Here is a 12,192-nt window from a genome sequence, read left to right as displayed (position 1 = left end):
ATCTCATCAGGTTCTATGGACCTGTGCACGTTCAGATTTTTAAGATGGTCTCGAACCAGATCCTCTCCTACAGTGGGCGCAAGGTCTTCATTCTCACAGTCCCTGTGTCTGCCTTCCAAGACTTGGGTGATGTGGTCAGAGCATTTGCCAATTAGGACTGAGGCAAGGAAGTCGTTGAGAACCTCAGCCTGCTCCAAACCCAGGGTAGCCAGTTCCCTGACAGCTTCTGGAGAGGGCCCACATAATCCCTATTCTCTCTTTTATTTACAATGTAATTACAGAATCCGCTCCTGTTATCTTTTGCATCCCTAGCCAAGTTTAATTCTAACAGGACCTTAGCTTTCCTAACCTGGTCCCTAGCTTCCCGGAGAACATCCCTGTACTCTTCCCATGCCGCCTGTCCTTGCTTCCACTTATTATAAGCCTCTTTTTTCATCAGAATTTTCCTCAGGAGCGCCTTATCCATCCAAGGAGGTCTCCTGGCCCTCCTGCTGCACTTCCTTCTAGTTGGGATGCAACACTCCTGAGCTTGTAGCAGGTGATCCTTGGATATCAACCAAGAGTCTTGGGCCCTCCTGCCCTCTAGGGCTATATCCCATGGAACCTTCCTAAGCAGGTTTCTGAAGAGGCCAAAGTCTGCTCTTTTGAAGTCCAGGGCAGTGAGCTTGCTGCACGCTCTTCTCACTGTCCTGAGGATCTCAAATTCAACCATCTCATGATTGCTGCAACCAAGGCTGCCCTGGAGCGTCACATTTGCAACCAGCCCTTCCCTGTTGATGAGCACAGGGTCAAGCATGGCACCTCTCCTTGTTGGTTTCTCTGTTACTTGTAGAAGGAAGTTGTCTTCCACACAATCAAGGAACCTCCTGGATTGCTTGTGCTGGGCCGTACCGTCCCTCCAACAGATATCAGGGTGGTTGAAGTCTCCCATGAGGACAAGGGCCTGCAGCTTTGAGGCTGCTCCTGTCAATAGAGTGCTTCATCCACACAGTCCTCTTGATCAGGCAATGGAAAAGTTACCTATCTTTTGATTTGGAACAGTAATGGGAGAAGCAGGCAAGCACAGGCTCTAACTGGTTTCTCTTCTTAGCTTGGCTGCTTGGAAAGGGACAAGATGACAGCTGTGTTTCCTGCTGGCTCTGGGAAAAAGCCATTTACTTATCCTAGTGACTTCCTTAAATGTCAGGATATACAGGGTGGTGATAACAAAACTAAGCTTGGTGTAGGCAAAATAGAAGCTTCCTGTGAGTTGTCTTAGATACTTAGCCTCCACTGAAGTAAATCTGCAGTCTTTGTGTGTTACCTACCACTCCAGCTTTCTGTGCTGTGAGGGTATTAATAAGTGCCCATACACTGCTATTTAATCTGCAGATTCATATGGTAACAAGTCTTGAAGTCCTTGGAGGTTTCAAGTGGTGCTTTACCAAATGTCTAGGTAGTCATCTATCTCTTAACCATATTGTCCAAAAGCAATAGCACTGGTATGTAATTTTTAAAAATAAAAAACTTTTTGTAAAGACATGTCTGTTCTCCAAGTATAGCTCTGCCCTGCTGAGCAATGTTGACACATTGTCTCAGCACATAAGTGCAGGGTAGATTAACTTGTTATGTACACAAACCAGTGTTTTGGGTGGTTTTGTATTAGTTTAAACTATTTATCTGCTACCAGAGCCCTAACCGCCACATTGCCATTAAGTGGGGTACTTCTGTGTTTTGTGATGGCAGTTGTAAGCTGGACAAAATGTATTGTGTTATATTGTATTGCTTGTTGTTGTGTTTCACATTGTTATCACTGGTACTATAATTATTCTGTTAGGCATTTTCTTAGACTAAAACCAGAGTATCTTTGAAGAAGTGAAAGTGAAGCCAGAATTAGCTGATGCTGTATTTCACTTAAAACATCTAAATAGAAAAGTAAAGAGAAAAGGCTACAAAGCTGCAAAAATGGTAAAGAAATACGCATGGTGAGCAGCAGTGCTTGGTTTCATGGCCTGCTTAACTCTGTGCTGTCTCACATGTGTGGGTGTGAGTCCATCATTCCCTGCCTTCTAGTTTTACGGGAAGTGAGAATTGTTCATGCTTCTGATAGAAAATGTGTAAGTTCACAGGTTTTTATACATACCATGCACACTTAATTCTTTTAAAAGCAAGTTGACTTAAGTAATTTCTAACTGTTAGACATAGTTAACCCCTTGTATTGATAAAAATAATGTCATGAGAAATGGCTTAAGGAAGTTTGAAGGATATCTTGATTTTGCTTGTCTGGAGTAGCTCTGAAAGTGCAGTGGTGTGAAGCCAGTGAAATAAAGACCTTTCTTTTGGATTGGTACCTTCCTGAAAGGGTACCCTCCTACCTTGGGGTTGCAAGACTTGCTTTATAGTGACTATTTTGCGTAAGTCCAAACCCAAAATTTCAGTGTGCGGCTGGGAGTTGTTGCATTGAAACAGTTTGTGTAGGAAAACCTGCTGGTTCAATCTAACAATCTCTTATGTTTGTTCTCCTTTCTACTTTTTTGAGAGAATATACAGGGTAGAGGAATGAATGGCCAAAAGACAATGTGAATAAGTATATTTAGAGCTAGGATAATACTAAATTCATGGAGTGCACAGTGGTTCTTATGTGAGATCAGCCTTTAGAAGGAGGTTTTACTCCTTACCTTTCTCTGTCTTGCTAAGGGCCTTGCACCAAACCCCTGTAGTGTCAGTAGCTGCCCTGGATGTCAGGGTCAGTTTATTCCACATAGTGGGAATTGGCTGTTCTATCTCTAATTAATCAGATCTTACTAGTGCTCAGCTGGCACCTTTGGAACAGGAGGGGACATGAAATCATAGGTTCCCAACCACATCTGTTCCACTAGTGAGACATGCTGGGGTTAGAGTTGCAGTGGGGTGCAGAGGAGAGCCGAACAGGATATGATTGCTCAGGCACCATGCTGACACCACTGATGCTAAAAAGGCTAGAAGGGGTGATTGCTCAGGCCAGAGCAGCACCTGAGATATGTCAGGAGCAGGCAAGGAGGCATCAGTCTGTAGTGGGAACAGAGCAAGTATCCTAGTGACTAGGAACTGTAGGGTGAGTTTGGCTGGAGTAAGGTATAGCTCGTATCAGTTTAGGAGTGTAGAAGGAGGAGGGTGTTAACAGGCTGTTGTAGGAGGTTGTGAAATGCAGCTGTGGGACCTCAGGACAATGTGCTGCTTGTGAGCTGGGCTGGGCTTTGGCTGATTTTTCTTGTTGCAGCTTAAAGTACAATCTTTCTTCTCTAGCTCATGGGAATCAGTTAGGAAGACAGAAGTGTTATAAAACTGCTCATGCGCCCCAGGCTGTGGCAGCAGATATTTGCCTGGCTTCTGCAGTTAGTACTAAACCAGCTGCTTAAATTTTACTTTGTATAGGAAAGCAAGCAATAATTGATTTCTTTGATTTTTTGTTCAGCTGTCCATAAGATCCTAGAGGAGTATTTCCTGGCTTTTTTTGGTTCCTAACATGTAAAAGAGGGATGGATGTCAGAGCAGCTGGGACACTGGGTTAAACAGCTCCAAATCCAGTAGGACTGAAAATAGTGTTTGTGGAAAGGCTATGGCCACCAAAGTGTCCATGCTCATAGGAGTCCCCCAGAAAGGCAAAAGAGAGGAAACCTCTGGCTTCTCACCTCTGCTTTGGGAAACAACTGTAAGCTGTAGGTTGCCCCTACAGGATAAGGTTGATCTTGTGTCCAGACTGTGTGTTTGGATGTTGCAATGACAAGGTTTCTATGCTCAGACATAATGATCACGAAAATCCAGTGCTGTCACCTTGCCACTATGTCTGTCTTTTGGGTTGGTGCATTTCACTGTAGCCACAAACCATCTTGTTTACAAGTGCTGGCTGGTCATCTGCCCATAGCTACAGAGTATGGGTCCTGCCTCAGCAAAAAATATTTCCTTGAAAATTCAGTCAATTTGAAAGCTTTGTCTGTCCTCTAGGTAGAAGGTTGTGTTGTTAGTAAATAAATAGGGCTTGGTGCAAAAAGACCTTTGGGAAGATAAAAATACTGGAAAGTTCTCCTTGAGACAACTGAAAATCTTTCCAGTGCAGGTGTAGTTTATTCATCTCACTCAAAGTTCTTTCTGTTCTTCTCTTCCTAAGACTTTCATCCTCTGTCCTAATCAGAAACTCCCAGAAATGATTTTTAGTACAAAGGCCTCTACACACATCTGTCGCTTTGAATATCCTTCAAATGAGTGAAGGCCTGAGGCTGGGGTGCAGAGCTCCTCATAGCAAGGCAACAGGCTTATCTATAGTTAACAGCTCTCCTTGTAGCTATTGTGGGGTCTTTGAACCCAAAGCTGTGCTGAGATAGATGTGTTTCCTGCCCCTTTGCCCTTCATCCTCTCCTTATGTCAAACCTTCAAATTAAATGACAGTGTCAGCAAAGAGATTGCTGCTCCTTAATAAGTTTCAATTGTGTTGCAGATTGAAGCCTCACTCCTTACAATGACAGATTAATAACCCTTCTGCTGAAGCATTGCAACACGGGTTGGGGGGGGGGGGGTGGGGTGGGGGATAATTATTGTCTGGGCTTTTTTCTTTTAAACTGTGAGGCTTCATTTCTTGCTAGTGTCTGAGGCAGGTGATATTACTGTAAAGCTTTTTGTAACAAGCAGCTTGGTGTTACTCTTTTTGGACTCTGAGGAGCTTGTGGCCCCCCTGTTTGAGATATGCAGAGTGTTCTGAGCATGCGTATGCAATAAGAGAAAAGCAGTAACAAAACACAACTATTAAATAGGCAGGAAGTTTTCTGTTATATGCCATAGAGTGGCTGCTGCTCCTGCTGTTTTCTTCTCTGGTGCCTGCCAGTGGGGTCACCAGTGTACCTGGGGGAAAGAATCTTAGTGTTTGGGGGTTTTCCTCATTTGGCTTAGAAATCCGTGTCGAAAGAAATGCTTCAGCTGTGCTCCAGGGAAAGGGAGCCACAGTGAGGCAGAAGACTTTGTGGTTGCCCATTGCTGCTCACACCTCTAGGAACATGTGTGGAGTTAGTATGTGTATTGCCTTAACTGCTTTGTGGTTTATAGCTAAGGAGAAATACTTACATTTTTGAAAGTATAAAGAAACTTTGTAAATGTTACTTATAAAATACTTAACAGCAAATAACTTGTTAAATCTGTGTTGCATGAAACAATGGTTATATGGTAAAAGAACTTAAAAACATTTGAGTAGTGATTAATTGCAGATTCTGGTTGTATTTATACTCTCTGACAAATACTTGTGCCTTTTGCAACAAAAGGCACAGGTATTTCTAAGTTTCAGGTGTCCCTTTAAATTGAGTTCTATAGCTTGTCTAACCTTTTCCACTGAGTCACTACTGAAATTGGGAACTGGGTCAGGAGCCTTGATTCACAAGCCTGTGCTTGGACCACACACCACATGCTCTTAGTGCAGGACAGCAGTTTCTTCCAAGGCTGAGCCTTCAGCTTAGGTTGTTCAATATATAGTGGGGGTTGTGGTTTGTTGTAGGGTATTTTTTGGCTTTTTTTAACTGTGTCTTTTCTTGACTTTTAGAATCTAGGGGAGGATACAGGGAGCAATTTTTCTTCATGGTTACCATTTACCACACCTTTATGATCATGTTTCTGTGATTGTTATCTTCCTCAGAGTATCTATTCATCCCTTTAAATCATTCAGAACAACCTAATTTTTCCCTGGAGATAGAATTCTCCTGTGCAAATATGAAGCTATATGTGAAACTAATTTCTTCAGAAACTAACGATTGAAGTTCCAAAGCATTCTTCTGTTTAAATCTCTCTGTAGTTGTATTTTTAAATTACTTTTTTCTACCTTAAACCTGTTCTTTATCCCCATCATCAGTAAAAAAATGTGTATTACAAAATAAAATGTACCTAGCTGCTTACATAGTTCAAAATTTTTTTTGACCACTTCACTATGCACGAGTATGTAGATCATACTAACATGACACGACCTGAAAAAGAATTAGTTCCCCTAGGAAAAAACATAGCAACGGTTAGTCAGAAGGCATTTTTGACCATCATGGACGTGCTTGTGGGTTTCCTGGAACCCATGTCTTGTGAGGAGGCAAGGGTGTGCACAGTGCACACATGCCTGGCAGCACAGAGCCAGAAAGTTGATTTGACACTTGCTTCTGCACAGTGTCCCAGTAACTTTTTTGAGTAATCTGTTCATTTAAATTCAAAACTATGCTTAGCTTGGCTTATTTAAAAAGTGAATAAATTGCATATTACTAAGATGCCCTTGATAGCATAATGTACGTTTGCCTATGAGGAAGAATTACCAGCTTGTTTACTGTCTTTTAGCTTCCTTATCCAAAATAGCCCTAAGGCAATGACAAAGCATGACCTTGAATCTGTTATTCAGCATTTCAGGTTTTGGATATCCCCAAAATTTCCTCCAGACTTCAAGATTGGCATCAACTGCCTCCATTCCTAGTTGAGAAATGCCCATTTTTCTTCACGGCAGTGAAGACGTGTCTTGCATTTACACTGCTGAACATAAACTGCCAAAGATGAGGATTAGTTTCAAAATAGGCTTCCTATTTTTCAAGTCTTGCATCTTCTGCAGCACTGTGACAGGCTGATAAATGCCATGCTGGCAGCGTTGCGCCGTTGATAAAGTAGCTAATAGATTAGTGATGCCGAATGTGAGATGCTAATGGGTGTCTGGAGCTCTGCAGCCACTTGCTCAATCCTTCTTCAAGGGGTTGTATAGCGATACTCATCTACACTCCTATACAGAATAGTACAGGTGAATGGCAAGCAAATGGCATAGAGAGTAGGTTCTAGCATTTCTGGAGATGATATGGAACACTTGATCTCATTTACTTTTTATTTCTTTTTTATGTGCAGCATTGCCAGCTTGGTTCTGGATCAGAAACAACACTTGAATTACTTTTTAAGACATGTTTAAACTTCCTCATAAGTCACTGTCAAATTTGAAGGTGTGGACTGTGAGGTTCACAGGTTGACCCTGCATTAGGAAAAATACTTTCTTTGTTGGTGTTTCAGGCTATTTATAGTAACATTTTCCAGCTGTGGTATCTCAATGCACACAAACAGCCTTTATTAAAACAATCTGTGTGACAAATACTGTGTATTAGTAGTAGTAATCTTTTGCCTTGAAAATACTTACATCTTTCTTGCCAAGCTTTTCTTCATCTTTGGTGTGTTGTAGTTTGGTTTTGTTTGGGTTTTGGTTTTTCTTTTTTTTTGTTGTTTTCTTGTATTCAAGCTGGTAGAAAGTTTAGTTTGGGAGTAAGGAGGAAAATTCTAGGCTTTTGAATGTAAGAAATCCTTTTTACATATTCTTTCTGTTTTTCCAATAGCAAGCAGGTATTTTACTCACAATTGCCTGCACCACAAAGAAGCTGGTGTCCAAGTATCCAAAATGTGCTACTCTGCCTCTGCATGAGCTGGGCTAAAGGGAGACAGGCTGTGTGCCAAGATGAGGCAGGTTCTTGTTGCTGAACAGTGCTGCCCAGCTTGACAGGCCAGTCAACGGTTTGCTGCAGTGTTGCTTTAAAAATGTACTGGTTTTTACATTTAACAAATAAAAGGAAAGCCGTGTCATGTCTGTCAAATGTGTCCAGCTGATGCATTTCACTTTAATGTTCAAAACTTGTTATTTTGGGACTATGATAAATATAGCAGTATCCTTGTACCTTTATAAGGTCAGAAACCTTCCCTCCTTCTAACTCATCTTTTGAACTATTGGGTGCTTAATGTTTGTTCTAATGAAGCTGGCCATGGACTTTGTGCAGCCTCTTTGGACCCCTTCTACTTTAGTACTTATTTCCTTTAATGACTGAGCCATGGGTAGCTTTAGCCACCTGAGTCTTTCTGCTGGCCTCTTGCCTCAACACTGTTCACCCTGGTCCCAGCTGCATCTTGCTGCAAAACAACAGCCTGGCAGCAGAGATCAGATGTTCATAACTGCATGGTGCTTCTTGCAAAGGTTGTCCAGTTTGGTATTTTAGCAGCAGGTGTATGAAAACACAGTATTTCCCTGTAGCTGTGCTAGCTGGGCCATGGGATACTGAGGGTTAAAGGATGTTTCAATTCAAGCACTAAGTATCAGTAGTAGATATAATCGGTATATCTTCAAAACCAGTTTTAAAATAACTGGTATATTTTATTATGCAGAGAAAATGTAGTGAATGGATTATATCCAGTTGTATAATGCAATTGCATCCTGCTCTCCAGTGCCTCTTACTAATGCAATAATAATGGGGGATTTCCATCTGCTTTTGCAATGAATTCACTAAGGACAATCTCTGAGCCTAAAAGATGTCTGTCAGTGTCCCCCTCTCTATTCTCAGCTTAGCACCAGTATAGATTTGGCTTTATGCCACTACTATGTGTAAGCTCTTCCCTACAGTTTTCATTCTGGCTTCTGATTTACTATAGGATTTTTTGCTGATGCTGGTTAGATCTGTTTATAACACAGTCAATCTTCCTGATGTAGTCTGTACAGCTAGCTCTTCTTAGGGGTGAGGGGGTGAGAACAGCAGGAAGCTTTGGCTACTTGCCTGGCTGGGTTGATGAGGATATCTGTAGCTGTAACTGGTAGTGCAAGTGGCTTGGACGTGACTGGCCGTAACCCGTCACTGTGCAGAGCTGCATTTCTGCTGCACCCATCGTGTGTAGCTGTGAAAGGCCCCGGGGTTGTTAGGAGCAAGCCTGTATAAACCTCTGTATTTAAACTGTTAGCATTTGAAACTTCAGCAAGTTGATTTATCTTGCTGGGGGAGAGGTTCTTCCCCTATGTTTTCGTTGAGTATGTACTTCTAAATAAAACAGATCCTAATCTTCTAGCTAATTTTTTAATGATCTTGTTGCATCTGTGTTCTCTTGATAGTAGAAAAAGAGGGCCAGAGGTGAGCTGTCCACTTGTGTCACAGCTACTGCCATCTCATGCATTAAAACTATTTTCCCACTGTGAACTTGAAGAGAATGAGGTGTGTTCTCTTGGTTGGCTTTTTTGGGGGCATAGTTTGGTGACTTTTTGCACTATGCCATGACGATAAGGCTGTCTGGGGGTTTTGGTATTTGGCTTTTGTTTTTTTGTGATGTGTGGTAGGATTTTTTTTTTTTCTTACACCTCATCTATTCTCTGGTTATTACCTGTCAGCTTCATTTTCCATCTGGGAAAACAGGTCTATGGATACAGAGTGAGGGTCATGAGCAAACCTAGCATTGACTACTGACTTGTCAAACATTCATCTTCATCTTGCAGTTGTCTGGAACAAGGATTAAATCCCAGATCACCCTAAGGCAACAGGGGAGCCTTTAAGTGGGTATTGAATTGTTTACTTAGCAGACCAAAACCACTTTGTTCTTATACATACTCACCACAGAACTAGAGTCTTGTTCTTAGTACATTTTAAAAGGAATGGTGCTGAGTTAGAACCTTATGCTTCTCCAGCCTCCTGGCATGGCCCTTCAATTACATTGTAAATTATTTTTTGGCATTGTGTTTGATGCATCCCTTATTGATAGTGTTTTCTGTTTGGATTTTATCTAGGCTGGCTGAATAATTCTTCTTATATTCTTGAATCTTAGGTCTCTTGTCATTACTCATTTTTATCTTTATTTTTGGTTTTGTGAAATGTGGAAAATGCTTGCAAAAGACATAGCTGGCTTCTTTGTGCATGGTATCCAGATTTTAGTTGCCAAGTTTGCAGAATATGCAGGAGATTGTGCAACAAGCATTGTTTGCTTTTTAGATTTGCCAGGCAAAAAAGTTGCATCCTTGCTGCAGCTGTAAATCATTGTGGCAAACATCACTGTTTCAGCTCTGTTACGGCCATGTGTTTTCAGCAGTCATTATTTGCTGGCAGTGGTTTATCTACTCCTTTCTGTCTTTAGGCAAGTGCAGCGTGTCCTACTGTTTAGCCTCTTGTGTAACTCAGGGTTTACATATTATGGGTTTGAGAATGAGGAAGACAAAGCAAGAAATGAAATGTTTTTGTCATTTCAGGCAGATAACCAGATTTTATAACTTCATTGGTAGCTTTGATGTGCTCAGTGAGCCTTTTCCTCTGTAGGAAACTGATAGTAACAATTCACTGCAAAATGTTTATGGTATGCATATGCTTGTGATGTTCATGCATTATACCATGGACGTCATTTGAAACTAGAAAGTTAGGTACAGGAGTAGCAAATCAGTCTCATGGATTTCTTAAATCTCTTCCAGGACTCATAGTTGGGGTGATCTTGCGATATGGGACTCCCTCTACCAGTGGCCACGATAAGCCGTTCAGCTGCTCACAGGAGGACAGGCCATTTACAACACTGCTGGTCAACGTCAGCGGGAAGTTCTTTGAGTATACTCTCAAAGGGGAAATAAGCCCTGGGAAGATCCACAATGTGGAGCAAAATGACATGCTGCGGAAGGTGAGGATAGACCTTTCTTGTGCTTGGCTGTTTCTCCTTTATCTATGCTTCCTATAGATAGATATTTGCTGTAATAGATACTTGCTGTTACTATTCCTTATAGTAACAACACTTCAATGCCTAATTCAAAAACACCTTCTGTATTATATTATGCTGGTGAAACTGTGCTCTGTTGCATGTATGTAGTGCTTTCCCAAAGCCTTTGGTGGCTTTCTGAAGACTTAAAGTGTGTCTCTAACATCTGTAGAGTTTGGGAAGACCAATTGAACAAAAAAACCCCTGATGCTGCCTTGTATAATACCATATAAGGAACATGATAATTTCTAAGTGAAATGTGATGATTAGTGCTTTTTCTCTGCGTTTTAAATCTCTTTATTGTCAGGAAATAGTTACTGCTTACATCCCCATAATCCACCAAATGAGATAGCCTAGTACTGAAAGTGAAATTAATCAGTCAGCTGTGACTCAGATCTGCTCTTTGGCTTCTTATTCTCCTCAGTGTCAGGAATTAACCACCTTTTGTGTATACCAAAGCTAGACTTTGACGTATAGAATTGAGACTTTAAGGTTTGTAACCTAAAAATACTTTCTGCTATGAAGAGAGCTTAGGTGTCTGTTTGTATGTACCTGTCTGCTATAGATATCAAAAGCTAGCTGAGATTAAATTATTCCTAATATCTAATTTAAATCTGCCTTCTTCCAGTTTAAAGCCATTTGCCCTTGTCTATCACTACATGCCCTTGTAAAAGGGTTGTCGTGCATAATTATCATGAATATCTGAAGCTTCTACTGAAATACATGAAAGGGACATATGATTCTAATTCCTGAAAACCAGTCTTGTACCTGATTTGATTGGTCTGCAATAATTGTGCAGTAGCTAGATTTGCAAGAAGCCAAAGCTAAAATAGCATTTCATCTGCATATGTATGGATAACATGTGCCACAGTAAAAGATTTTTAGCAACATTTCTGTTAGAATTTTTTTAACTTAGGGAACTGTGTTTGGGACTGCTGCAAGGTAATCATTAGTGTTGGATGTGTAACGCCTGTCTTTTCTTGACGCTGTTTACCAAGAAGAGCTGCAGCTTTTTGCTGCTGCATATGAATAGAGCTGGCTGGTATTTTCGAGGGCCAGCTTAGCTATTTCAATAACCAAAAATAGTAGTTGTCAGAACATGAGAGAGGAAAAAGACTTAACAACTTGTGTATATCTCTTTCTAACTGAAGTTTCGTATTTTATTTTTTTAGGTAACATTTGACCCAGAAGTTTTTTTCAACATTCTGTTGCCTCCTATTATTTTTCATGCCGGTTACAGCCTGAAGAAAGTAAGTGTAACCATTTCTGAGGAGAATATCCCTTTTTTTATGTGAGACTGATGATTTGTTCAGGAGCGCAGTCTCCATTTCAAGCATTTTTTTTTTTATGGCAATAAGAAAAATTTCATTTCCCCCATAGATGGTTAGGTCATATTGTTTTAAGAGAAAATAAATGTAATTTTTACTATAAACACATTAAACTATTTAATCTTGCAGATTTGTTTTCCTTTGAACTTTGCCAGAGGTTAAGACTTTCATTTAAAGTAAAAGATGTCCTGCTATGAATTGTTTTGGTCCTTCTCAAATATCCAAAATGCAGTAAATTATGCTGAGAATTGGACCCAAACCTGAGTGCCAGTGTGGATATGTCAGACCCTGAATGGCAGAAGGGTCCAGATTCTGCTTTTAATCGAAGATACCATGAATTGGTGCTGGTTTCCAGCTTTGCAGTTAATTCTTACATCTTTTA

At 40.8% G+C, this 12,192-nt stretch overlaps 1 protein-coding gene across 1 annotated transcript in view; it reads left to right on the top strand.

Annotated features, from left to right (window-relative positions):
• SLC9A7 (solute carrier family 9 member A7) overlaps window positions 1-12,192 on the top strand; it is a 74,191-nt gene that overhangs the window by 25,080 nt on the left and 36,919 nt on the right. The window contains exons 2-3 of the mRNA XM_061459770.1: window positions 10,208-10,407; window positions 11,655-11,732. Of these exons, the coding sequence (XP_061315754.1) occupies window positions 10,208-10,407; window positions 11,655-11,732 (278 nt within the window). The remainder of the gene's footprint in view (window positions 1-10,207; window positions 10,408-11,654; window positions 11,733-12,192) is intronic.

This window comes from Pezoporus flaviventris, unplaced genomic scaffold (assembly GCF_033815535.1).
Source record: "Pezoporus flaviventris isolate CSIRO_AGI_PZ_B2104156 unplaced genomic scaffold, CSIRO_AGI_Pfla_v1 ptg000030l, whole genome shotgun sequence".
NCBI lineage: Eukaryota > Metazoa > Chordata > Aves > Psittaciformes > Psittacidae > Pezoporus > Pezoporus flaviventris.
Note: the sequence above shows the minus strand (reverse complement) of the source record. Positions and strands in the feature narration are given on the sequence as shown.